Source organism: Mixophyes fleayi, chromosome 3, assembly GCF_038048845.1.
Source record: "Mixophyes fleayi isolate aMixFle1 chromosome 3, aMixFle1.hap1, whole genome shotgun sequence".
NCBI classification, from domain to species: Eukaryota; Metazoa; Chordata; class Amphibia; order Anura; family Limnodynastidae; genus Mixophyes; species Mixophyes fleayi.
The window spans coordinates 132,975,956-133,003,362 of record NC_134404.1 but is presented as its reverse complement, the minus strand read 5'-3'; the positions used below and the strand labels follow the sequence as shown (position 1 = coordinate 133,003,362).

At 39.9% G+C, this 27,407-nt stretch overlaps 1 protein-coding gene across 1 annotated transcript; it reads left to right on the top strand.

The window, feature by feature from the left end:
- On the top strand, window positions 1-27,407 carry PRSS56 (serine protease 56). Its single transcript, XM_075200600.1, has 15 exons — window positions 1-140; window positions 810-863; window positions 1,326-1,515; window positions 3,835-3,943; window positions 5,907-6,066; window positions 6,797-6,939; window positions 10,355-10,514; window positions 11,594-11,782; window positions 13,266-13,427; window positions 19,642-19,741; window positions 21,316-21,484; window positions 23,025-23,142; window positions 23,343-23,417; window positions 24,280-24,386; window positions 25,869-27,407. Exons 1-15 carry the CDS (start codon window positions 104-106, stop codon window positions 26,040-26,042), a joined length of 1,947 nt encoding a protein of 648 aa, XP_075056701.1. The 5' UTR covers window positions 1-103; the 3' UTR covers window positions 26,043-27,407.

The window sequence follows — 27,407 nt, the reverse complement described above, 5'->3', positions numbered from 1 at the left end:
AGCTGATCTCGTGGAAAGAAGTTGGGCTCTGAGCCATGTGTGTGGCTTTTACCGAAGGTTTTGTACTGACGTGAACCACACATCTGAAATTTGTATCAAGGCCATGGCTGGACAGTGCCATCTCAAGCTGCAGGAGTGCAGTAAGACTGAGGCTTTAACACACACCTTTTTTTTTTTTTTTACAAAAATACTAAGTAGATCTGTAGAAAAGGATTAGATAGAATAGCTGTGAATATATAGCCTATATTTTCGTACCTTTAGAACATATGAAAGTGTCCTCAGTATTTAGGGAGACTCAGCTTCACTTGAATTTCAAACTTCATGAACATATATAACAATAACGTTAAGTAGAATGAAAAGTCCCTTCTCTTCCATTGAGATGACTGTGCCCTAGTCATTGTGCGCGAATAAATCCTAAATAAGTGATTGACTTTTATTTCCTTTCTATTCCTGGATAAAAATAGACTCAGTAGCAAGTAATACACACATAAAAAGATTAACTGCAAAAGTAAATAAAATCAGCATAAAATAATTTTCAAGAGCTCTCTGCATGGGAAAGTCTTTTCCCTGCTTACCTAGACATGCCAATATGGTAAACAGAGGCCGGACAATATAAGTGATCTTTTACATTAGAGCATACTGTATTATTGGTTTCAATGTTCCTGGATTGCTATGTATGTTCATGACCTAGTAAAAAAACATTTTATCTTCACAAACTTTAGTGGATCATCTCCGATGATGCTCAGCCATCTACTCTCCATCTTTATGTGGGGTGAATATCCTACTCTCATCTGTGCTTCTTTTGGCAGAGTTGGAGAGTGACATGGATTATCTGAATACCTCACCTGAAGATGAAAATCCATGTGAGTATATTGTCCATTTAGGCATCATCTTAACATTATGTAATAATGAGAATCACCATCTGTATCTTCATTCTAATTACATAGTAATATAGTTACTCAGGTAAAAAAGGAACATATGCATAAATCCATAAACAAATGCATAAAGTTGAACTGCTTAATCCAAAACAGTCATTGTCAGTTAGGGAAAGATTTGTACTGGACTGCATGTGAGATCATACTTTACTCTTTGTTAATAGTTTTATCCGTTGCTTAAGGTTAGGTTAGTTGTAACTTTGCCAATATGTGCAGGCATTCCTTATAATGTGCGTAGAGATCAGGGCTGATGCCAAATGCCAGTTGGTAATGTCTGTCAGGGATCAAGGACGTTAGGAGGCTTGGTCTCCGGGGCTTTGGAGGTTCTATGGGATGAAGTAAAAGTAATTCAGAATGATTGGCTCATTGCTGTGTTTCTCCCATTATCAGTGATTTGTGGACAGACTATATCACCCATAGCCAATAACACAGAACCCAAAGGTCGCATTGTTGGAGGAAGCATTACAGCACCAGGGTCTTGGCCATGGCTGGTCAACATTCGACTTAACGGGGAACTTATGTGTGGAGGAGTTCTGCTAGGTGATGTGTGGGTCCTAACAGCTGCACATTGCTTCAATGGGTATGGAATAAATTACATTTGTCATGGTTCTATTACATGGTCACTACAAACATTTCTTGATTCTGTAATATTAAGGACTTTGTGATATTGTTTTCCATAGTGCCCTGAAAAAACTTCTCCAATTGATTGATGTCCCAATAGGCAAACTGAAACAGCTGCATTTTCTACTAACATCATCATTATCATCTATTTCTTTATATAGCGCCACTAATTTCACAGCGCTGTACAGAGAACTCATTCACATCAGTCCCTGCCCCATTGGAGCTTACAATCTAAATCCCCTAACACACACAGACACATAGACCGAGAGAGACTAAGGGCAATTTAAAAATGACTATGACTTTAAGAATAGCAGTATTCAGTATTATTAATATTATTTACCTTTCTGTACCATCCACATATTCAACAGTTCTGTACAGTCAGGAAGGCAAACTTAACACAAATGATATTAATACAGGGACAAACAAGGAAACAAAAAGCACGAGGACCTTGCTTTCTATATTCCTAAACAACTGAAAATAAATCCAAGCAGTGGTGAAACACATACATTCTTTAATGGATGAGACACAACATCGGGAATGTTTTGGAACTTATTTTTTACTATAGTTACAAAAAAATTCCAAAAAACAATTTCAAGAGACTACCATTGTTTGTAAATATAAAGAAAGAAAGTGACCAGGCTTCTGATCTATGGTGAATGATCCTTGAGGAGATAAACAGTAACATACAGAGCTGAAACAGAACAAGAAAGTTACTACAGAGAGAAAAATTTGGATACACTCATTAAATACAGCCTTTTGCCTTAAATGAAAGACTAGAGAAACCCGGCAGTAACCGCTTTAAATTAAAGTGAAATGTAATGACTAGATTACTTTATCAACAGAATTCAATAACTTTTTTATATACTACATTACATGTAGACATTTTAGCAATGGACTATAATGAATAAATAACTATATTATCAATCACTATATTAAAGGAACTAAAGAATTTCTTTATACACTACAATATATGTATAAGTTCTTCCATCAAAGTTACATTGCTGGGCATGGTCCCCGCAAGATACCCTGATATATGTGGCTGCAAATAACTGTCACAGTTTCCAGACCCACCCAGCAAGTGTACAGAGAGAGTTCACTAACTGTCACAGTTTCCAAACCATCCAGCAGGTCACCAAGCAGGTGCACAGTGAGAGTTCACTAACTGTCACAGTTTCCAGACCATCCAGCAGGTCACCAAGCAGGTGCACAGTGAGAGTTCACTAACTGTCACAGTTTCCAGAGCAACCAGAAGGTGCACAGGTGTATTGCCAACTGTCAAATTTTTGGGAAATAACTCAGAAATTCAGAGAGATGGAAAAATATAAAGAGGCGTACTGTTCAAAAGTATTAACATTAAAGTCCAACTGTCAATCACATTCATACCACATTTTTCATTCACAGTAAAGTACTGCTTAGTTTATTCACATTTAAAGCTTTAATAAGAGACAAGTGTCGGGGGATATAGGGACTGTTTTTATTATATGTGGCACTTTTCTGTGTGTGAAGCTTTTTAATACATTCCTCAGAAATGCGCTTCCCCACTGAAATGCATCACTGCACGTATACATATGTTTTTTTTAAGAACCTCCTCACTTCACCCAACCCCTTCCTTTGGCCTGTAAAACATGCTGCACCTCTGTAAGCATTGGACAAAATCTAGGCTTCCTTGTGCAAATCAAGGTACATAGCGATTTTCCACAGTGCATTAGACATTTTGCTCTTCCTAAATGATCTCCTATAACATTACTTTTTTCTGTTCCGTTTGCTCTGGTGTAAACATAACACCTTTTGTGTGTCTCCTACATAGTGATCTCCTACATAGTGATTGTTTGCATCAATGCTGTCAGATTCTGACAGCATTGAAAAAAGGAGGAACCCACAAAAAGATTTCTGATGTTGTATCTCACTTATTAGAGAAGTTGTGTGTTTCACCACACCTTTTCCTATGATGCTGGATTAATTTTATACAATAAGGGTTTAAAAGCAACAGGGGCTTTCCATGGTAACGGCAACCCTTGTTATCCCATGTTATTTATTATTTGAAGGTGGCTCTTCTCTGATTTTCATTAAATGCCATTTTCTTCAAGAGTACCTGTCATCTCCATGACAAGTACAAGCTTTAAATAGCTTAAGGCAACAACAACAAATCTGGAGATATGAGAGGTCCTCTTTAAATGCAGGTTGCATTCTCTGGAAGCCGTAGTTATATAGGAGTCTTAGACATTGTGATAGCTTCACACCACTGTGTTATCTAATCATCAAATACTTTGTTTACTAGAAATGTTAATGAGCTGCATTGGACAGTGGTAGTTGGACAATATGACCTCAGCAAGAAGGAAGATGGAAAAAAGGTCTTTCAAGTGAACAGGATTATAATCCATCCCAAGGTACTAAAACAAAAAGCAAAATAGTATTTGCAGTGAGAGCGGATGAATACTCCTGGTTGAATCACATTATCCAACACATTCAGCCGAGAGGCTTAGCAGGGGCCGGGAATATCTGGTTAAAAATTGCATCGCTCATGACGCTTCTTCAGCCATGTAAACCTTGCTGCTGGGCCCTCCCTGATGATTACTTTAAATAATGCAATTTGGCCGATAGTATTAATTCCCTTTAACAACAACAAAATCCCAAGCTATATAATTATTGACTGTAACAAATTTTGTGGATATACAGTTTATAAGTATTAATTAAAAGCAATGAAGCTCATGAGATTTAGGTGGTTTCGAGTGGAAGCATATAATCACTACATGTAACAGAACTAAAGGTGTTCTGCACCTTTTCATGCATTATGAATGCTCACTGAGCAGGGGCATTCTGACAAGGAGAAAGGTCTCACGTGATTGGACCAGGGCCTTAGGTAGCCAATTACAGGCCACCACAATCCCTTTGCACTCCATGGGAATACAACATGAGGGTGGAGCATCCTTTATTGATGTCACTGACATCTACATGCATATATTTATGTCTAGTAGTAATGCTAATTGTAGTGCTGATAAAACAACATTACAATTTCAATGAGAGAAATAGGGACAGTCAGAAAACATGTACAGCGATGAACAAAGGAATTTCATGGTTACAGAGAAAAACAATGCTGGGAGTTGTAGTCCTTCATTATTTACACATATAAATTGGACCTGAATCACTGGGATACACTGTATTTACCACTGGGAAAGCACAGTGTATTTTTTTGCTATTAAGCACATAAAATGAAGTTACTTGACAACATGACCAATTTCTCCAGGGATATTGGTTCTTTTTGCACGTATGGTAGAATGACAATGTAAAAAACATGAATATTTTATATAGGTTTGAAGTGTGGTAGGGACACTTTTTCTGTTTTGATATAAGCAAACTATCTCTTTAGTGCTTTCTGCCAGCTGTGTACATATAAGTGTATAATACACGTGGAATGCATATACGTAAAATATCCTGTAAATGTATCTTTACATTTGTTGAGAAGTAATATCATCACTTATATTTAGAGAGAAGTGATGTCACACATCTAAAACATATTCTTATATTTGGTCAGCAGTGATGTCACTGGTTTCACATGGCTTATTTTGAAATTATTTCATGATGTAATAAATCCCACTACTGGAAAATAAATGGAATATTACAAGTCACTTCGGAATTCAGTGACTTGTATAACAGTGTGGCCTTTTGTTATATACATAAAACCATGAATTGCTGTGTTGCACCTTAAAGTAATAAGGGTTTGCGCCGACACCTCATGGTTTTATGTATTATAATTTTGAGGCTTGTGATTGCCACAGTGGGATCCAGCAGCCTCTCCATGTGGCCATATGGGCTCTAACTTAGTATAATGCCAGGTTTCAAGTTCATTGCTTGCAGTCTACCTAAGTAAGTCAATGGTAAATGTATGTCCCCCATAAAGAGATCAACATGAAGTGGTATATTGGCTTCAATGCTTTCATCACATTGTTACCTAAGAACTTCATTTTTTTAAAGAATTACTTAGGTTAGTAATGTTGCAGCATTTCCATATTTCCTTGTTTTAGCTTATATGTATGTTCTTGGTTATGTTAGTTATGCACCGGCCCGTTTGAATGTATTATCTTTTGCATTATATATGAATATTTCTAATATATTTATATTTTAAGGGGTACATTATTCCAGTTCTAATTACAGCATTTGCATATTAATGTTGAATGCCTATAGACTTTTTTTTATCTTTGTGTGTGAGTCAGTTATACTGCTGACTGAGCTAGATATCGACAGTGTATAACCTGCAGCCATAGGAGTGTTTATAAAGTATGTCAGATATATTACCTTTGGGATTTTGTGGTAATCACTACAGACTTTTCAACCTTATATATTTTTCTACAGTTTAATCAGAAAACATTTAATAATGACCTTGCAATGATGGAGCTGACAAGTTCAGTAGTAGTATCTCCGAGTTCAATACCTGTGTGTCTACCTTCAGTATCTGTGGATCCAGCACCCACCACTAACTGCTACATTGCAGGATGGGGCTCCCTTTATGAAGGTCAGTCTAATAATGTCTTCTTCAACCACAACATGTAATAACTGTAAAGTAATCCTATAAAATATTCATCAAAAATCAAATACAGCACTTATTGTATGCAAGTCTATAGAAATAGAAATGCTAATTAGGTTCATGGGGCTATATATACTAAACTGGGAGTTTGAATAAATGGAGATGTTGCCTATAGCAACCAATCAGATTATAGCTATCATTTATTTAGTACATTCTACAAAATGACAGCTAGAATATGATTGGTTGCTATAGGCAACATCTACAATTTTTCAAACCCGCAGTTTAGTAAATATACCCCATGGAGTCATGTTCTAGTCAGAAATACCATTTTTCTTAGAATAATACTTAAATGTAGAGTGGAAACATTCTTTTTATACATCAATGGGGCAGAAATTAGTATAAATAAATGTTCACCAAGATTTTAATTTTCTGCTCTCAGAGGCGGCTTTTGGCCTTAACATCTACCACTTCCTATCTCTACAAATGAGATGAAGTATTAACGGATAATGGAAATTATATGATGGCAAAACACCTACACCTTCACACCAGATGTACAGATATATGCAATATAAAGTAACGAAGGGGCAGCCTGACACCCCTACAATTCTGCCACCCCGTCTGTTGTTTTCTACATATATAGGCCTGTTGCTGATAATTATTGATCCTGTTTCGTCCATGACATTTGGAGTTACCTTTACCTGTTCTGTTCTGAAAACAGATGGTCCTCCATCAGATGTCATAATGGAAGCCCGTGTGCCAGTTCTGAGTCAGGAATCCTGCAGGAGCACCCTGGGGAAGGACATGCTGACCAGCACCATGTTCTGTGCAGGCTATCTGACCGGGGGCATAGACTCCTGCCAGGTAATGTCCACTAACATCTCACAAAGAGCAGGGAGACTCATTTATAGAACCATTACCATGCAGAACATATAAATATAAATATAAATACATGGATTAGGAAGTCATGTGCAATGAAAAGTAAAGAGAAGCTGTATACAAGGTTGTATCATTATGTTTAGTTGGCCTTTGCCAGCCTTCTATTTTACTAGTATAAAATAATAGAGTAGGGGGTAGTGGGTATAGGGCTATAAGTTTATGTGATGCACAATTACCAATATAAGATGTATTCACTCACAATGCTTATGTCAGCATCTAAATACAGCCCTGAGAGTAAGAATAGATTTATACTAATGTGACAATTTGGGACATATCAGGCACAGCTATGGACACTGATACACCGTAATAATGCAAAAAGGCACTAGAGCAATCAGATTGTCCTTGTATAATTTAGAAAAGAAGAAAGAAAATGTCTGATTGTGACATGCTACAGTAAATTTATTCCAAAGCTGCCTTTGTATTAGGTTTCATAAATATTCCCAATAAATGGGTCTAGTGGGTGGATGGTCACCGGCTGCTACTCTCTTCTAGTCTTCATAGAGGGAGTTTAGCTAACCCCGAAACAGAGGGAAGCAGCCTCGGACTGGCCTGCCGGGGAGCAGAGCTATCCACCGGTAGGCCCTGCCACATTGAAGCCATGCCCCTTCCGTTGTTAGGGCGGAGCTTCCATGCGACTGACTCCCGACCCTTCCGACGGCGACACTTGTGCTAAACACACTACCGCACAAGTGCAGAGAGCCGTGTCTGGGATCTCTGCACTTAGCCGGTAGTGTGTTTGTCAGTTTCAGCAGGGGAACGAAGAGACTGCAAAGAGGAGGTCCTGTTATCCAGCCGCCCAGAGGAGCAAGAATGAAGGACGTCGGAGCTTTGCACAGGTAAGTGTGGCAGCAGGCATGAAAGAGGGAGAAGGGGGGCCAAGCAGCATGTCATGAAATAGAGGAGAAGGGGGGCCAAGCAGCATGTCATGAAAGAGGGAGAAGTGGGGCCAAGCAGCATGGCATGAAAGAGGGAGAAGGGGGGCCAAGCAGCATGGCATGAAAGAGGGAGAAGGGGGGCCAAGGCAGCATGATATGAAAGAGGGAGAAGGGGGGTCAAGCAGCATGGCATGAAAGAGGCAGAAGGGGGACCAAGGCAGCATGGAGGGGGCAGTGTGTTCATAAGGAGGCACAACATGGTGATGAAGGGGCAAAGTAATATTTGTGTGATGGCACAGTGGGCTTGTGGCAATGTAATGTGTGTGTGAGGTAGGTGGTGGCTAACTAATGGGTTATTTGTTTGTGGGGTGATATTGGGGCAATTTAATTTTATAGTGGGGACTATTCATTTTAGATGGGGTGGATGGGGTGGTTTGTGGTGCATGAGGTCTATTTATTAAATGTGAATATGAATTATTTAATGGCAGTGACGGTTGCGGGAAATAGGTATATTATACGCAAATGCTATTATTTTGTTGCTGGGATTGTTTGGAGGAGGGAGATAGGTTTATTTATTAAATGTGAATACTATTATTTTAATGTTTGGGCTTGGTGAAGGCCTAAGTATTAATCGTGGGTCCTATTGATTTAATGCCAGGGCTGGTTGGAATTTTCTAAATGTACCCTTTTTCTTCCAAATAGGGCCCCCAACATTCTAGGATCCAGACAAGCCACAACTAAAGAAACCAGCAGCCACAGGTGGTGACAAGAACAGGTAGGACAGTCTGTCAAATGTTCTGATTCTAGTGGGACAATCCCGATTTTTGGTGACTGTTCTGCCCAAGCTAAGGGGCAGGTCAAGACTGGTACTCTTTATATACACACTGCATTCTTTATATCCTACATTATGATGCTAGCTGTCCTTCGTGGGCTGACCACTCCCCCTCTAGTGTCTGGTCTCGCCTCTATGATGGCTGGCCACACCCCGTCTGGTGGGCCCCTAGCGTTGCAGTTCCCCGGTGGGCCCTTCATGCCCCAGTCCGACACTGGAGGGAAGCGATACACTTAGAGGAATTACTTCTATTACATGGTGCAGGATAGAGGAATTGGAAAGGGTGCATTTTGGGAAAGGGCACAAAGGAACCAATCAAAGAGCAAATTCAGTTAATCAATAAATAATTACAATTTTCATCAATTAATTGCACTCAAAATCTGGTGGATAATTAATGGAACATCTCATTTTAAAGGTAGTGTACATTCTCCCACAGATGCTTTCCCTCTCTATCTTACTCTGCCTGTCACTTCATCGCTCGCTCGGAACTTCAGCTCTGAGTCTGACTAGCAATCTGTCCTCCACTAGCCCATAGTCCTGTTATTCTCTCACCAGAACTTATCTCTTATTTTTACTGTTTTTAATATCTCCCACCTGCTCCTCATCTACTCTTAGCCCTTTTCTATTTACTCTTCACATTGTCTTTGCTTATGTTCCTCACTCATTTTTAGTAATTTCACTGCTCACTGCTCTCTGTCTCTTTCTCTATTATCCCTCTACCCACTGCTGCATTGTATCGGGCAAACCATGAAAAATGGGCAGAAATACAGTTTTCCACGATTCTTCGGTAGCTACAATGATACAATAAATGCAACAGAAATTTACCACCAAATAAATTTGTTCTCCCCAGTATAAAGGTACCAAAAAGGTGTATCAGGGTCATAACTAGGGCTGTGCGAGATGGGCGACGCCCAGGGAGCAACGCTGAAGGGGGCGCAGCTTCTGAATATTTTAGGTTAATTTGATTAAAATTGAGGGCTAGGGGGCGGCAGTTGTTCTTCTCGCCCCAGGTACTAAAATGATAAGTTACGGCTCTGGGTGAACTCATTAATGCTCTGAAGGGTTTATACGGCTAGATACAGATGTGTTGGTATAAAGGAGAGACCAGTGATGGGCAGACAACATTTGGGGATTTATTTCCTCTTTTATTGGTGTGTTATATATACTAACTGGAGTAAATTGGAGTGGGAGAATGATCACATTGAGCACTAAGGCCCAGCACACTGAACATAGATCTACTTGCATAAACATTAAGGGGTTCAAGGCACAGTGTATATTCATAATACACATCTCACAAAAATAAGTCAGAATAGGCATTCATTAATGGTGAGTACATTATACATTATTACTTATATTTATATGGCAATATATCCACACACTTTTACCTATATATGTACAACAAATCCTAATGTTGCTATAACCCACATCTTGATTCTGAGGTACAGGCTTCCTGCCAGCATATAAAGCTATCATTTGCAGACTTGATTGACAAATATTAGCTGCTGAATCTTACAGCATTGCACTGATATCAAACTGATAGCATTTATACTGTATTATGGATGTTTGCATAAAACTGAAGCACATATTTTGAAGCAATAAAATATCCATAAACCCTCTTTTTCTTCAATCACAGGGAGACTCTGGAGGACCTTTGACCTGCCAAGATCCTTCATCTAAACAATATGTCCTATATGGGATCACGTCCTGGGGTGATGGTTGTGGAGAGAAAGGAAAACCTGGAGTATACACCAGAGTAACAGCCTTTATTGACTGGATCAGAATTCAGATGGATAGTAATGAGATTCTTTAATATGTAAACACATTCTACCTAATGCACCACCCAATGCAGCTGAGTTTTCAACTCCTAAATAATGCACAGTGCAGCTTCTCGGTATATTATCAGTCAAAGAATGAAGGAACAATTACTAATATTAATTATCACATATTGTTCATATCACTCTATTGTCCTATATCATTGTAACCAGTGGTAGAAGTGGATGTGTATACAGTGGTACGCCATACCTCAATGTCTCCTACTGACTTCATTGTAAAACCTTCAAATTCCATTCACTTTCACTCCCATTACATTTTCCATACCACCACTTCTAAATGTTCACTTCGACCACTGACTGTAACCGTCACAATGCACTTAGTGTCCTGCCTTGTGTTTATTTCATGCCACATTTGTACTTACATTGGCAGGTTGCACATACACATTACTCCTGAAAGGCGAACTAGACCTTCCATGCACTGGCTGGCACACAGTCACTGCCCTCCCTGGTGACATGTAATAATTAGGTCATTCTGCAGGGAGAAAGAGACTCTGTAGCTACATGGTATCCTGGGAATGGCCCCCATAATGCACATGTGAATGTCATCACACATAACACAAACTCTCTTGTATGCATATAAGCACAATACAAGGCACATTGTTTTGCCTGCCCTCCCAACAGTAAAAGCGAGATTATTTGTAGCCCCTGCCATCTTGACTCACTAAGCACAGTGCTCACTTGTATAAACGGGCAAAATAACAGGAGCAGGACACAAAAATTATATTTCATCTGCCAGTCTTACAAATGATCCTTTACGGATTGGTATGGAATGGATCATAAAATATTTACAACATGAGTTGCCTGGCACAAGTAGGCAGAGCCTGTTATGACATATATGCATGAAAAAAACAGATACACAAGGAATGCACAACGGCTGCTTCTTGCAAAGCATAACTCAAATGGAGACGTCTGGTCATTGAGCCCCTTCTCTCCAGTTACACTGAGCATATATTACTATATAACACATCTATATAACATTAACCTAACTGTGAAGGACTTATTATGTGATCTTTCAGTGGGAAGTCTTGTTTCTTACACAGAATCCACTCTCAGCCGAGAGCCCTCATGCTCAGAACTGGGTGCAGTGACTGATATGCAGCAAAGTAATACAAAGTCAGACATTAGACCCTTGTGTTCCTTCTACAAGCAGTCCTGTCCAGCTCCCCTCAGCCCAGAAGCCTGTACACGTTTCGCAGATGAGAAGTGTAGACAGAAACAGAGGAAATGTGGTGAGTCCTTCTTAATCTGTTTTATATGCAAAAAATGTTGTCATGGTTGGTACTTTGCCTAAAATGGGTAGGCTGCTGGGGGACTTTGCTCATCATGTTGCCTTCCCCTCCCATTGGTGTGTGGGGATTCTTGAGAGAATAGGAATATTATATATTAGAGGTATTAAGTAGTGTCACACTTCTAAAACTCCTCCCAGAAAAGGGCAGCTCATTGCAAAGTTTTAATTAACTTTGCAGTGATGACTTGGACAACCTCATATACAGACAGACAACGGGCATCTAATAAGTTTTTTAATCTCATATATTTCATAAAATTAATGATTGATTAAAAATTATTAGACTTGTTACAAAGCTTTAATATTTTGCTGTAGTTGACAGAGACAGACTAGAAATCACTTTGTGTATCAGGCTGGTATATGTTTGTATTTCTAATTTCCACCCCTTTTTTCAGTTATAGGTGGAGTGCAAACATCTGTGTTGCTTTTATGTATACATTCAAATAGATTTCTATAACTTTTTATTATGCTTTATTCCTAAATTTTCAAAGATTAATACAAATCAATACATTTCAAAACATATAAACTGACCTGTGGCCTCTTTCATATACACTACCATATAATGTACCACAATGCACATGTTCATTAGCAAAGCCCAAGTGGTACCCTTGCTAATTGGCAGTGCAGCATGGAGGCCAGATTTTTATTCATTTGGTCATTTTCTATCAGTGGAATTTCAAAAGTAGTAGGAGTAAATGTTAATTTCTAATTGAGTGCAATTTTTAAAGGAAAACAAACTTAAGCAGTTTATTTGCAGAAATATAAATAAGGGTCTAAATGAATAGGTTCTATAAGGTGAAATACATTCAACTTTCTCTCCAGGAAATATATATATATATAGCGGAATTACATTAGGGGAGAATTGGCAAATATTAGCCCGGGGGGCAAGACTCGGCTCAGCAGCCTATTACCTATTAGGAACATTTTAAAGGAAAAAAAATGCAGGTAGCCCAGTGACCCAAGCCAAGGTAGCCCCTTGTGGGACTGGTCCTTCCCTGTAGCCCAGCCAACCCTATATTACATACAGTAATTGTTTGTGCTTAAGTCTTATTGGATGTTCTTGGTACATTTAATTAGGTTAATTCCCAATTTATAGAACATTTCTACCTGTAATATATGTTTGTAAAATCCTGTAGTCAGCAGAGTGAGCGTACAAGAGAATAGCTGCTATTATGAATAATTTAGGATAGCCTAGTTACAAGACCGCAACTGTAAAAGCAGTGCTAAAATTGGCTATAAATATTCGTTTCATGACCATATAAAAAGGGCTGTGTTCTTACTTAGAACTGAGCAGTTTGAGCTGAAGTAAAATCAGGCATTGAGTTTGTATGTGAGAAATGATAAAAGTATGCACATATAAAAGGCTGATATGAAGCCATAGGCATCCACCACATGTCTCTTAATTTTCTGTGTTTTTATCATTGCAGAGCTCCGTTCTTACCTACAGATCCTACTAAACTTGCTGCGAAGGGCAGAAGGCTTTGTACGTGACAACAACAATTTCTCATTCTTCACTCACACCATCCCACAGTTCATGGAACAAATGTACAGTGATATGCTTCCCTCTAGAATCCGCAGAGACATTCCAGGTAACTCACTCTGGTACACAATCTAAGATCGTCTTTTAAAATGGCCATGTTGTAGCTCTAAAGCGATGGTAGATCTACAACTCCCAGGATGCTCGCATTGTTCAATAGCTTTAAAGCCTTAGGCACTTTACAACACTGACATAACTATAGGTGACACTGTGACCTTTATATATGTAGGCGCACATGGCCTGATTAAGATTTGGTCACAATTTTGCACTCCGAATGTGCTGTATGACTATACATATGCAGCCATATCAAGGTACACCCCTTTTAGTAAACACACAACTCCAGACTGCAATAATGTGATTTGTTATACTGTGCATGTGCAATAAAAGAAAGCATAATTTTAAGTTGAACTTAACTTGCATTTACAGCCCCCTAAACCTGGAGCGGTAGCTTGGGATGTGCAAGCACAAGTTATATAACGTAATGGAGTGCACACATAGATATAATAGATTTATAATGGTGCGCCAGCCCCAGGATGGTCAGCAAAGGGTGAAATGCCCTCAGCTGAATAGAACTGTGGCGCATCCCAACACCCCTGGGCTGCTGGGAGTGGGGAATGTGTGAATGATAGAAAAACATTAATTAAACTAGCAAAACTATAAGATAAAGCAATACCTGGCAGCCATGAACTGTTTGGGCATGCTGGAGCTTGTAGAACTACAAGACCAGCATGCCTATGGCTACAACGAGAATTAAATACTCACTTAAATAATACTTGCCTACTTTTTAAATCTGTACTCCGGAAGATCCCGGAGTACAGGTCATGTGACAGAGGGTAGGAGGGGGCGTGACAACATTGTTGCATCACTATTAGAGATGTTCACTGATCCCCGTGTTCTGGTTTTGGATTTGGTTTTGGATCTGGATTAACTTCGTGTTTTGGTTTTGATTTTGGCAAAACTGCCCTTGCGTGTTTTGGTTTTGATTTTGGTTTTGGATCCCGATTTTTTCCTAAAATTCCTATTTTTTTGTTGCTAAAATCAGATAATTTTACATTTTTTCCCCCTAGATTGTTATTAACCTCAATAACACTAATTTCAAGTCATTTGCAGTTAATTTTGACCACCTCACAGGTCAAAATCTTATTTTCATACACTTTCAAACAAAGACTGCAGCGACCTGGCTGGATGCTAAGCGACAGAGCAATGACACAAACACACGGCAATTCATAGCACATCTACGAAACATTGCCAGACAGCAGTGGCAGAAAAGAAAAGTGGTGCAAGATGGGCTTCTCCTTGGGCCCTCCCAACCACCCTTATGTAAGATATTGAAAAGGACAACTACAGTTTAACAAAGCAAGCACTCCAGCAACAAGCAGTGTGTCACGCGCCGGTCTCCCGCGGCATCTGCCCGGGAGCCGCACACTTACCTGTTCCCTAACCGCCGCTCCATCCCCGCCGGCTGTCCTGTCCATCGGCGATCCTGCGCATGCGCAGTACTGCCAGTCTGTTTTAAATACTTCGTTCTTCTGTCATTTGCTGATCTGAGTGACAGCCCTATATTAGGCTCCCCCTCACCATACACTGCGCTGGTTCTATCAGTCAGTTTCTGTCTTCTGTGCTGGAAGCAGCTCCCTGGGCTCCTGCGTTTTCTGTGCTCTAGTGATTCCTGTTTACCTGGGTTCCTGTGTGCTCTGCGCCAGGGCCGTCTTTCCCATTGGGCACAATGGGCAGGTGCCCGGGGGCCCTGCAGCCCAGGGGGGCCCATCGGAGGCAGCAAAAAAAAAAACCCTGAAAAAAAAGAAGAAAATACTTACCTCAAGGTCAGCTGGCGATCCGGCTCCCTCCCTGGTCTGCTCCTCCGTGCGGCGCTCGCAGTGCATGTCGGGAGTGACGTCATCACGCCCGCCCAACATCCATTGCGGAGCGTGACAGAGGAGGAGGAGACCAGGGAGGGAGCCGGATCGCCAGCTGACCGCAAGGTAAGTATTTTCTTCTTTTTTTTCAGGTTTGTTTTTTTTTGCTGCCTCCAACGGGCCCCCCTGGGTTGCAGGGCCCATATATATAATCTTTTTTTTTTTTTTGTATATATAGGGGCCCCAGTGCACTGCTGTGCCCGGGGGCCCAAGATGTTCTTAAGAGGGCCCTGCTCTGCGCTCCTGTGGTCCTGCACTTCCTGCGCTTCTGTATGTTCATTACACTCCTCAGTGGTAACAGCTGCAGACCATTTCAGCATCCCACTCCTCAGTGCTACAGCCGCAGATCATCTCTGCATCCTACCCCTCAGTGGTTCTGGCCACAGATCATCTCAGCATTCCACTCCTCAGTGGTACAGCCGCAGATTATTTCTGCATCCTATCCCTCTGTGGTTCTAGCCGCAGACCATCTCAGCATTCCACTCCTCAGTGGTGGCGGCCGCAGACCATCTCTTCCATTTCCACTCCTCAGTGGTAACGGCCACAGACTATCACAGTTCATCAAACTCATCTATATCCCTCCGTGGGCCTCTATCTGTAAATCCTTCGCCCTCTGACTCTCACGGTTCATTTGGGAACTTCTCTAGGGGGCCGCGACCTGCAAAGTGGAAGCCGCAAAGTCCAAATTCCCTTGCGGGGATCCCTGGCGAAAACCTTCCATTTTGTTAGACTCTGCGAGTCTAGGTGAAGTCATACCAATCTCAGCTGAACTGCAAGGATCCAATCTCTCCTCATTGATAGCGTGACACATTGCCACTTTTGTGGCTGAAGTGTTTGGTTTGTTTGGGCCCCCACAATACAAGCTAACAATGGGATTAAGGCACCTAAGATAACATTGCTGTTAATGAACTCTAGTGTGGGAAGTCATGCACCAGTGAAAGCAGTTCCTGCAGTGATAAGAAGAAGGCCATTGTCTTGCCTGGGCAAAAAAAATCCACCTCTTATCTGTGGAATTATTTTTACACAAATACTGACAACAGTTGTCTAGCCATTTGTAGCATTGGAAAGCCACAGTCAGTAGAGGTAGGGACCTTAACCATCTAGAAACCTCATACATGTTACGCCATTTGAAGCGAGTTCATTGAGAGCTTTTGTGAAAATCAGAAACTTATGCTAAGAAATAACAACAAGCAGTCCAACATCAGCTACCTCCCTTCTCTCTGCTAGATCCCAGCACCTGCAATCTACACCCCCAACACCTTCAACATTAATATCCTCACTGCTGCTGCTCCTGCTGCTGGGGGTGGATCTTCAACCCAAAAGCAGACCAAGATAAAGGCTTCTAGTGGTTTACAACAATTGACTGCGAATCAATCCTTTGCAAGAGGAAGCAAGTATAAAAGCTGTCACCCAGTCGCAAAGCGGATAACAGACGCCATGGCGACTATGCTAGTATTAGATCTACCTCCAATATCCACTATTAATGCAACTGGTTTTAGACAGTTACTTGAGGTCTTCTGTCCCTATTACCAAATTCCATCTCAACACCATTTTACTAGAAAAGCTATTTCTTACCTCTACCAGAAGGTTCGTAAAAATGTAATTATTGGGCTACAAAATGCCATTCTACCCACTGTACACTTAACTGTCCAGATATGTGGACAAGCGAAACTGGGCAAACTAAAGATTATATGATTGTGACAGCCCACTGGGTTGGTGATTCGCCTTCACCAGCAGGGACAGCAGCAGCATGTACCCAAGAGCGTCACATTTTTCAGAGGGAGGCTACTCTGTGTATCATCTGCTTCACTAAGAGGCATATTATTATTATTATTATTATTATTATCGTAGATTTGTAAGGCATCACAGTGCTTCACAGCGCCGTACATTAGAGAAGACAAGGTCATACATAAAACGGGACATATGTAAAACAAGAACAGACAAGGCAGACAAAATGAATGGAGACATGAAAACAAACGGTATGGAGGTCCCTGCTCATTAGAGAGCTTACATTCTAAAGGAAAGAGGGCACAGCTGAAACAAGAGGAGCGAGTGTGGATCAGAGTGGAAATTAGGATAGTTGTGAGGGTGCATTAGTGTCAATAGTGTTATCGAGGATAAGGTCCACTCTAAAAAAGAGATGGGCTTTCAAAGAGCGTCTAAAGATTTGAAGGCTGTGGGAAAGTCTGATTGAGCGTGGTAGGGAATTCCATAAGTGGGGAGCAGCATGGGAGAAGTCTTGAAGGCGGGAGTGAGAGGTAGTTATCAGAGACAAGACAAGGTGCAGGTCAGAGGTAATACCGCTGACAACCTGTTTGAAAAACTAAGGGATGTCATTGCAACACGGCTTATCCTGCTTGGACTCTCCTGATGATATGTGATTTCTGATAACGTCACCAATATTGTTAGAGCATTACATCGGGAGGAATTCCATCACATTCCCTGTTTTGTTCACACAATCAACTTGGTGGCACAGAACTTTTAAAAAATGACACTGACATGCAGGAGATGCTGTCTGTGTCCCGAAATATTTAGGGTAATTTTCGGGATTCTGCAACAGCATGCAGGAGATTACAGCAGCTGCAAGAAGAAAACAATTTAGCGGGAATGTACTTTAGTCCAGCGCAATGGAGAATAATTTCTGTGTTGTGCAAGGTGCTGAAACCATTCACAGTAGTCACGTGTGAAGAGTGAAGTCAAGTGATTCCCCTAATTAGACATTTTGAAAAGCAACAAGAGAGATTGAAGGAGGAAATGAAACAAAGCAATTCAGCTAATTATGTTGTACTTGTAGTCTAAGTACTTTATTCGCTTCGCCAGGATCCAAGAGTTTTCAACATCTTGAAATCGGATCATTACATTTTGGCAACTGTGCTTGATTCTAGGTTTAAGAGCTATGTCTTCTCTTTCTTTCCAAATGATCCAGATCTTAAGAGATGCAATGAGCTCCTGGCCAGCAAGCTGACAGCTCAAGTAGTACATGACACAATGACGTCTCCTCCTTCAGTTTCTCTGGAAATTGCTGCTAGGATAAAACTTAGCTTTCCCAAGACACCCAGTGTTGATGCAGATGAGTCTGCACAACATTTTGACATTTGGTGGTCTGGTCTAAAAGAATTGCCCAAAAATCGTGACAAAAATGAACTAAAAATTCCATGAGGAAGGCCATTATCGGCAATTACATCAAATTGCACAGACTTCTGTGATGGTGGATTCCAGTGGGGAGGAATTAGTATTGTTTAAGGATGATGTACACACTGATGAGAGTGAATATGAAGATAGTGTAGATTGCAGGTGCTGAGGTCTAGCTGAGAGAAGGGAGCTAGCTGATGCTGGTATGATTGGTAATATTTTGAGTAGAATGGCATGTTGGCAATTTTATGTTTTTCTACAGTAAACTTTCACTTTTATTAGAGAGGTGTTTATTTCTTTAAAAGGGTACAAGCTTTTTATTTACATTTTGGTTTTCCTGACTTAAAACCACTATGATCTTGAACATAGGCTTTAGCACATGAGATAGAGGAATTAGTATCATCATGACTGAGACTGGAGAGTGACAAGAACAATGTGACTGAAGACTGGAGAGTGACAAGGACTCTGCCTCCCCTTCGTTTCTGTATGACATATGGCAGAGTAAAATGTGACTGGATACTTGTGATAACACTGCCAGCCCTATTATTTGAATTTCTGTTTCAGCACTAAACACTGTCACCTCTCCTATTTCTGGGTGAGCTATGGCACAGTACAATGTAACTTCAGATTTTGAAGAACATTGCCAACCCTATTATTTCTATTTCAGTAATGACAATTAGCAATGGAGTAATGGAGCTCTCCTGATTGTCACTGGAGACTTTGAAGAACACTGCTACCCCTCATATTTCTTTTCTACTTATGACACTGCCCAACTGCACTAGAGACTGCCAAGAAATGTGCTACCCCTTCTGTGTCCCTCTGTGAAATGGCGCTGGATCACCGTGGAGGGCGGTACTTATAGAAACCAAAACTCGCGACATCCGACGACGTAACAATGACATTTTGCCTCGGTTTCAATTCTGAGGGCGATGAAAGTACCGAGCCTGCTAAGTTCGGGTGTGTTTGGTTCTCGGGGAACCGAGCCTGAGCATCTCTAATTGTCATATATTAAAGTTACACTCATGAAAATGTGTACAATTGAGCATAGTTTTTTCAAGTCTTTAGTCTGTAAAACTGGATATCAGGGAGATAAAAAGTAAAAATAAAGCTGCTTATCGATCTGTACATTATATTGTTATATGTTACTTCTTATTCCTGCTTTGAAAGTTACAAGTTAGTTAATGGTCCTTTAATTTATTCTTATATTCTTGGAAAAAGAGCAGAATACAGAGACGGAAGCTATGAACAAAGAAAAGACACAAATTAACTCAGAAGAACCTAATGGAACAAACAAACAGATTGGAAATGACACGAACAGGTAACCTGCAATCTCATGGGAAGTATTTAGTGAACAGTATGGGTCTGTGTTTTTAGAAGCAGTTTTAAAATGTGTGCAGCAAAAATGGTGCATTTATGTGTTTATGTTGAGTTGTACATATGTGCATTTCAAAATGAAAATGTAAATGTGCCTGCATGAACATACATTTACGGTGGATCAAGGTCCGGTATAGATATATTATGTTGCAGCAGCATACTCAAAACACCATTCATCATCATCAACGCGATGGTGTTTAATGGCATTTTGGATTTAAAAAAGAACAATGGAATAATTAAATAATTGTAAAAAAAAATGCTATGGTCCCCACCACAAAAAGAAATCCTAGCACCAGGGGCCAGCTATGATAGGCTGGACTGGCCACACTATGACAAGGCAACCGCAGCATTGGTTCCCCATGTCATAATGGGACACAGCTCCAACTTGTTAAGCACAGTGCTTAACTCCTTAGGGAAATCATGTCCACCAAAAAATACCCCCCCTGAAATAAACAGCTCCATGCTGAAAGCACCGGCGCTCCTCACACCAACAGTGTGTAGTGGTTGTTGTCATTATAGTGTGACACACAATGAAAATTTCTTTAAATAAAGACTACCCACAATCGCTCACTCACCAATTTATTATTCACATAAATCAGGAGTGATCCTCTTCTTTGTTCCAACTTTTAATCCAAATGAAATAAAAAATCCCCATATTGAAGATGCTAACCTGCTCCTTGCGGAGCTTCGCCGCAACTGATAGGTCGAAAGACCTGTCTACAACTAACCAATACAGAACAGCTTTGTTCTGATTGACCAGTGTGAGAAAACTGCTCTGATTGGTAAGTTGCATCTAGTTCTCATTTGTAGGTCTTGTCGTAATCACTGTATCAATGAGGTTCATTCATTTTACAATTATTCTACTTGCAATACATGCTGATCAATGTACATGAGCAGATAGTACTTTATCATGTACTGATATTAGTATCAGCTAAGTGGCTGAATATTTATTTCACTACTCTGTTTCACTACTGTGTTCAATTCTGGAGGATATAAATACATTAAAGACTGCACAAAGAAAGGCAACAAAAATGGTGCATGGCCTACAGCACAAAACTTACCTGGACAGACTCAAAGATCTTAATATGTATAGTATGGAGCAGAGAAGGGAAAAGTGGATATGATAGAAACTTTCAAACATATAAAGGGTTTGAACAAGGTACAGGAGGGGAATATTCTTCTAAGGACGAGAAGTACTAGAACATGAGGACATGCACTGAAAGTGGAGGGAAGGAGGTTCAGAGGAAATTTGAAAAAAAACTACTTCACAGAAAGGGTAATGGATAAGTGGAATATCCTCCCATCAGAGGTGGTAGAGGCTAATAAGAGTAGAGCAGTTTAAACATGCTTGGCGTAGACATAAAAATATCCTTATAAAGAATAAAGGTTCAAATGGGTTTAAGGTAAAGTTGGTTAATAAAAAAAAATGGGCAGACTAGATGGGCCAAGCGGTTCTTATCTGCCATCAAATTCTATATTTCTATGTTACTCTAATATCCCCCATCACTTATCTTTCAGACAACTTCAAAACACACAGTTTGCATCACTATTTCCAGACCTGGGAGCCAGTCTAGATGACTGGATCTCTCTTCTTCACAGTATAGTTGATCCTGAGTCTGTAAAGTCATTGGAAGGAAGCCTAGCAGAAAAAAAGAACTTGGATGTGGAAGAGCAGCTTTTCCTGGAGGTATGGAAATATCTTCATTTTCTTGGTGTATAAAAGGACTACATCTCTTCTATATAGACTAACTTACATGTAAAGTGTTGCTTAAATACTGAAGTAATATTTATGGTTTTCTTAACAACCATATTGCATACAATCGGCCTGATTCATTAAGAAAAATAAGGCAAAAAAATTAGTACGTTTTCTCCTGGACAAAACCATGTTACAACGCAAGGGGTGCATAATAGTGTGCAAATTAGTTTATTATTTTGCACATAAGTTAAATACCGGCTGTTTTTTCATGTAGCACACAAATACTTGATAGCATTATTTGTACACTGAAATTTAAAGATTTAAAGTTGATCTAGAACATGCCTTACCCTAACTATAAATCTGACATCACATTTTAAATTTTAAAATTACCTTCCCCTTCAATGCAACATGGTTTTGCCAAGGTGCAAACTCATACTTGCCAACTCTCCCGGAAAGTCCGGGAGAGTCTCCCGGGCTCCCGCGAGAGATGGCATTTGTCTCGCATCCCGGAATTCCCTTGTTAAAATGTCGCGATTCACAGAGAATCGCTTCATTTGACGTGATTCTCGGTGAATCGCACCATTTTGCCCCCCCCCCCCCGCGCGAAAATGTCATTTCCGTCGTAGGGGGCAGGGCCAAAATGCTGTGTTTGGCCGTGCCCCGCTCCCTCCCACCCTCCAGTCACGCCCCTCTCCTGGAAACAAGTTTCCGAGAGTAGGTAAGTATGAAGTTACTATTTTTATTTGCTTTACTTTCCTTAATGAATCAGGCACTATGTAAGTAATTGATTTTGCATTTAGAAGATTTCAAAATATATAAAATACCAAGCTGCCCCTTACATAAAAAGCTCAAATAAAGATATAAATATAACAGCTTGATAAACAATTAATCATTGCTGCCTGATCCGGAGCTCACAGTGTAGAGGAAGAATGGCAGAGCTGAAAGCAAAGGGAGTGAGCGTAGCTAGGAAAGGAGAATGACACAATTGAAATGTGGGTGCAGGAGGGTTTTTCAAAGAGCTTATACAGATTTGAAGACTGAAGGAAAGAGAAGGCTGGAGAGTAGTGAAGGCAAGGGTAGCGTATGATTGGGAATAATAGTAGTAGGTTCTCCTCTTGTTCTGTACTCCTGGTTTGGTCCTTTGGGCTTTGTTAGAAAAAGAGTGTGAAAAGCTTGAATTTTTGTCTGTAATTTTAAAAGTGCTCAAGCATCTCTCACCACATTCTATGCCTCAGCACTTCCTGTGCCCCCCTTTGGTCTCTGAGTAAAGGTTTTGCCATAAAGATATCCTATGAATCCCATTTTAGTTGAGCTGCTTAGGATTTACTGTGTTAGCTGTGTTAAATATAAAATAAAGTTTCTGTAAAGTAAATATTGTAAAGTAAATCCGATGGTGTAAGCCTGTGTTAAGAATATGACTATTCTCAGCACTTTGAAAGGTTTTATTCATCCCTTATGTGCAATGTTCCCCACAAATCATTTAACAAGACATCTTTCATAAATCTAAAATTATGCTTTCTTGACATTCTAGAAGAACGATGATGCAGTGGAAGAACTAAAAGAAGAAGGATGGCGGTTCATTCATAGCCTGAAGTCACAGCTCAGAAGTGAAGAAATCTTCACAGTTGACCCAGTAATGTCAGATCTAGGTATAAGGGCTACTTTGTCATATCACCACATGACCTTTGAAACTCTGTAGTTCCATACAGTATTTAGCGGGGTTGCAGTGTTAAAACAGCAGTATGCTGAAATTTTAATCTGGACTGTGTACATTCTGTATCAAAGTATGAATTTACTGGTACCAAACCACTGCTTTATTCACTTGTACAAATCTATGGCTTTTTAACAGAAATGATGTCAATTCCTGCTCATTCCCAGCCACAGAAGAGAGACACTAGTGTAACTGGAAAAGAAAATGTCCAAGGTACCACTTTTCAAAAAGTCACATATAAAAGTTGCACCTGTGTTTATGATTGACATAGAAATATTACCATTGTGAGAGTGCCATTCTTGTGAAGGTCAAATCAATGACATATTTATAGAACTGCATCACATAGTAAATGATCATGTCTGAATCCAAATTGTAGATTATCATTGATTGGGAGCTCTGATTATTTTTTGTTTCATCTCAATCCTTACCACTGCATGCACTACACTGCTTACATGTTAACTTTAAGCCTCAACTGAAATTGGGGACGTTTGTTTGTTGTCTCTATCAGCCACGGACCATGTAATGATTTTCATCTGATTTATTTATTATTTAATCATTTAGTATTTATTTATTGATTATTCATTATTTAATATAATATTACCCATACACCTATTACCTATATAGATTTCCTGATGCATGAGGATTGTTATCTTACGTCCACTGTCATTTCCATCATCCTCGCAACCTTTCCAGGTAGTGAACAAAGTCTTGAATTTCTATGAGATTGGAGATTTTCCTGCCTACAATGATTCAGGATACAGCCATGAGCACACTGTCTACCAGAGAAGGCAACTTCCAACACACAGTTTCACAACTCCCCCTATTTTCTTCTATGTAGTGGACAGAGATGTACTAGAATTTCCATGGAGTAGACAAATTAGTTGGATTGTGGGGTTTCCACACTTAAATACTATATGTAGAAAGTAGAAAGATTATTGTCACTTGAGCTCCTTCAGCCCCTTACTCATTCTATTGGATGGTTAAATAAGGCGATAAGGTCAGTGAAGAGTGCATGTAAACTTTGTTTCAATAGTAGTTGCTTGAACTAAATCTAATATCTAAACATTGTGCTCAGGTTGTCATCGTCTGAAAGAAGCACTTAATGGAGTCCAGTCTATTAAAGAGAAGTACAAATGGGTCCTGCAGGTACCCGAGAGAGAGCTTTCAATGAAGTTCCAGGAGGTGAGAAGAGTAGATTATATTATCATCCAACATGATGCTAGATATTGCATTATTTACATGAAGAAGAGAAGAGGTGGTTGGGGATAGTATTTATCTATACAGTATTGACAATAAGATATTGCATTGTATGTACTGGAGAAAAACAAATGCTTATTAGTCTGTTACAATATCATAAAATAAACAATGACATACAATTACCATAGGATCTTTACAGACAATAGGTCCTTTTTTAAGGCTATGGTCAGCTCATATCAAGATGACATCCACATTACAACATCCAAGGGGTACTGTGTGCCAAAGCTATAGTGCGACATTTTATACCCATAGATAGCACTGCAACATAGGATATTATATGTTACATTTTTATATTACTAGAAATATATATACAAACATTTTTCTAGTCCTATTTTGGATAGATACAGTTCACTTGTGTGGAAAGATAGTTGAAGTTTGAGTCTATAGGGCAAATTGTAGCAATACATAAAGAAGCACAGCTGCAATTTAGCTGCTCTGCCCTCCTCAACGATGACTTTTTTTCTGTTTACCGGCAAATGGAGAAAGTACTATGCTCATAACGCTTTCTCCCTGAAGAGATCCAGCAAACCCGGAGAGACTTCAGCTGAGTCCCTTTGAAATAGACCAACAATGCCATCCTAAGATGGTGTCGCTTAGTAAATCACATAATGCTGCTGTCCCCATAGAGGTCTATGGGGACAATGGTAAGTTTAGGTAAATAGGTTAATGTTGGGGAAATCTATGATTTCTCCAGAGTTAACCCTTTGATAAATAAGAAAAAATGGCGAAAGAGCCTTTTGCCGGTGTTTACAGCAGCATTTTGGCTCTTCATCACTTGTTAAATAGACCCCTATATATTTTATATGTTTATGTTATATGTATTATAAGTACAGGCATCCAGTGTTAGTTGTAGTTTTAGTAGCAGCAGTCACCACTGGAGGGCAGAGGTCCAACTAACGTCTTACTTCCACACAAGCAAAGTGTTTATTTTCTGCTAATGCTGTGTGGGAGATTTATTGTATCTTTATAATTTCAGGTTGCAGGATTAAAAATCTTTTAGACATCAAGTTAGAGGGTGGAGGCAAAGTTAGGCTCAGTAGTAAAACCTGGGCTAGGCCTAGGTTTACAATGTAGGCTTTAACATAAATTATGGCCATCAATGTTTCAATATATTGATACTAGAAATAGTTAGGTTAAGGACTAAGGGAAGATATTTTGTATTAATTTTTTTACATTCTTGCCGGCCTAAAATTTTGGACCACTTGGATTAAGATACGTTAGAGACTCTTGTCTTCCTCAAAGGCATTGTGGCGGACAGAGAGTTTATTGTAAGGAGAATACCATGCAATATCCAAGATGGGACCAGGGCAAATACCCCCTTTGGCCACATATTAGAATAGAGCATGACAGGTAATTAATATAGTATGAGAATAGGGGTAATAAATGGTTTTACTTTCCTTCACACAGATCCTGGTGGACTTGGGTTCCAAGAATGGGAAAGGTCTGTACAGAGCTCGAGTTCGTGTGTGTGTGGCTGGGAAATCCACATCATTTATCAGCCTGGTTGGCCTGGAGAACAGTTCTCTTTACCGTAGTATGCCAGGACTCATTGCAGTCGCAATGGACACACTGAAAACGTAAAAAAATTGTCAACATAAACAAATGGCAAAAATAGAAGAGATCAGCAAGATCAATACAAATGTGGACGCAGGGTCAACAAAAAATTCCTTATTGCTGTGTTGTTCATTCAAGGGAGACCCAAAGGTCTATGCCTACGTCATGCCACAATACAGTGGTAAATTGTGACCGGCGTAATATTACTAAATGCATCCGCTGTCTCAAAAGACAATGCCGGCAATGGGGCTGGCTAAAGGGCTGTGCACTTAAATGAAATATCATCATCATCATCATGTATTTATATAGCGCCACAAATTTTTCAGCGCTGTACAGAGAACTCATTCACAGCAGTCCCTGCCCTATTGGAGCTTACAGTCTAAATTCCTTAACACACACACACAGACAGACAGACAGAAACACAGGCTAGGGTCAATTTGATAGCAGCCAATTAACCTACTAGTATGTTTTTGGAGTGTGGGAGGAAACCGGAGCACCCGGAGGAAACCCACGCAAGCATGGGGAGAACATACAAACTCCACACAGATAAGGCCATGGTCCAGAATCAAACTCATGACCCCAGTATTGTGAGGAAAAAAGTACTAACCACTTAGCCACCGTGCTGCCCTGATTATTTTTCTAAATCCCTATTTTTTTTGCTAAAATCACAGATTTTTGCTTTTTTTCCCCCCTACATTATTATTAACCTCAATAACAATTTCAAGTCATTTGCAGTCAATTTTGCTGTAATGCCCTCACAATATTGGTGGCGTTATCAGAAATGACATATCTTGAGGAGAGTCCAAGAGGGATAAGCCATGTTGCAATGACATCCCTCAGTTTTTGTAACAGATTGTCAGCTGTATGCCTTTTAGTGAAGCCGGATTTTCGTTTAAATCAGAAGATACCATTGTAATCGTCATCCCATTCCATGTTTTTATCTGTTGGTATCAAAATACACAGTAACTCTTTGTTATATTGTTTTCCATTTGAATCCTGTACTTGTGAACCGTATACTTGCACAGATAATACAATGGGCTCTATGTAGCAAGGGAAATATTGAGAAAGAGCAGCACATTCCCACTCCTTCCTCCATATTTGCCTTTGGGTGGTTTCTTACATGACCGGAGGATTAGCCAGGGAAACGAGAGCGTGTATTGATATTAATTATTAGCTTGCGGCTCCATACCCTTCTTCTTGCACCAAAATCCTCAGTCACCTCTGAGATTGAGGTAGTCAGCTCTGCTCTGTATTGGCCTTAACGTCAGTGCAGATTTCTAGTGTTAGTAACAGACACCAATGGAAAGCAAAAAGAAGTCCAAAAAATGGAGCACTAGAGCTCTATGTATGTGAGAATATAGACCCAATGTGCCTAGATAAACAATGTTTTAA

Excerpts from the sequence above, each read along its gene's own strand:
- PRSS56 (XM_075200600.1), top strand. The coding sequence starts at position 104 with ATGGCTGGACAGTGCCATCTCAAGCTGCAGGAGTGCA. Across the intron at positions 3,944-5,906 it reads GGATTATAATCCATCCCAAG|TTTAATCAGAAAACATTTAA; the intron begins GTACTAAAACAA and ends ATTTTTCTACAG. Across the intron at positions 23,143-23,342 it reads CCCAGTAATGTCAGATCTAG|AAATGATGTCAATTCCTGCT; the intron begins GTATAAGGGCTA and ends GCTTTTTAACAG.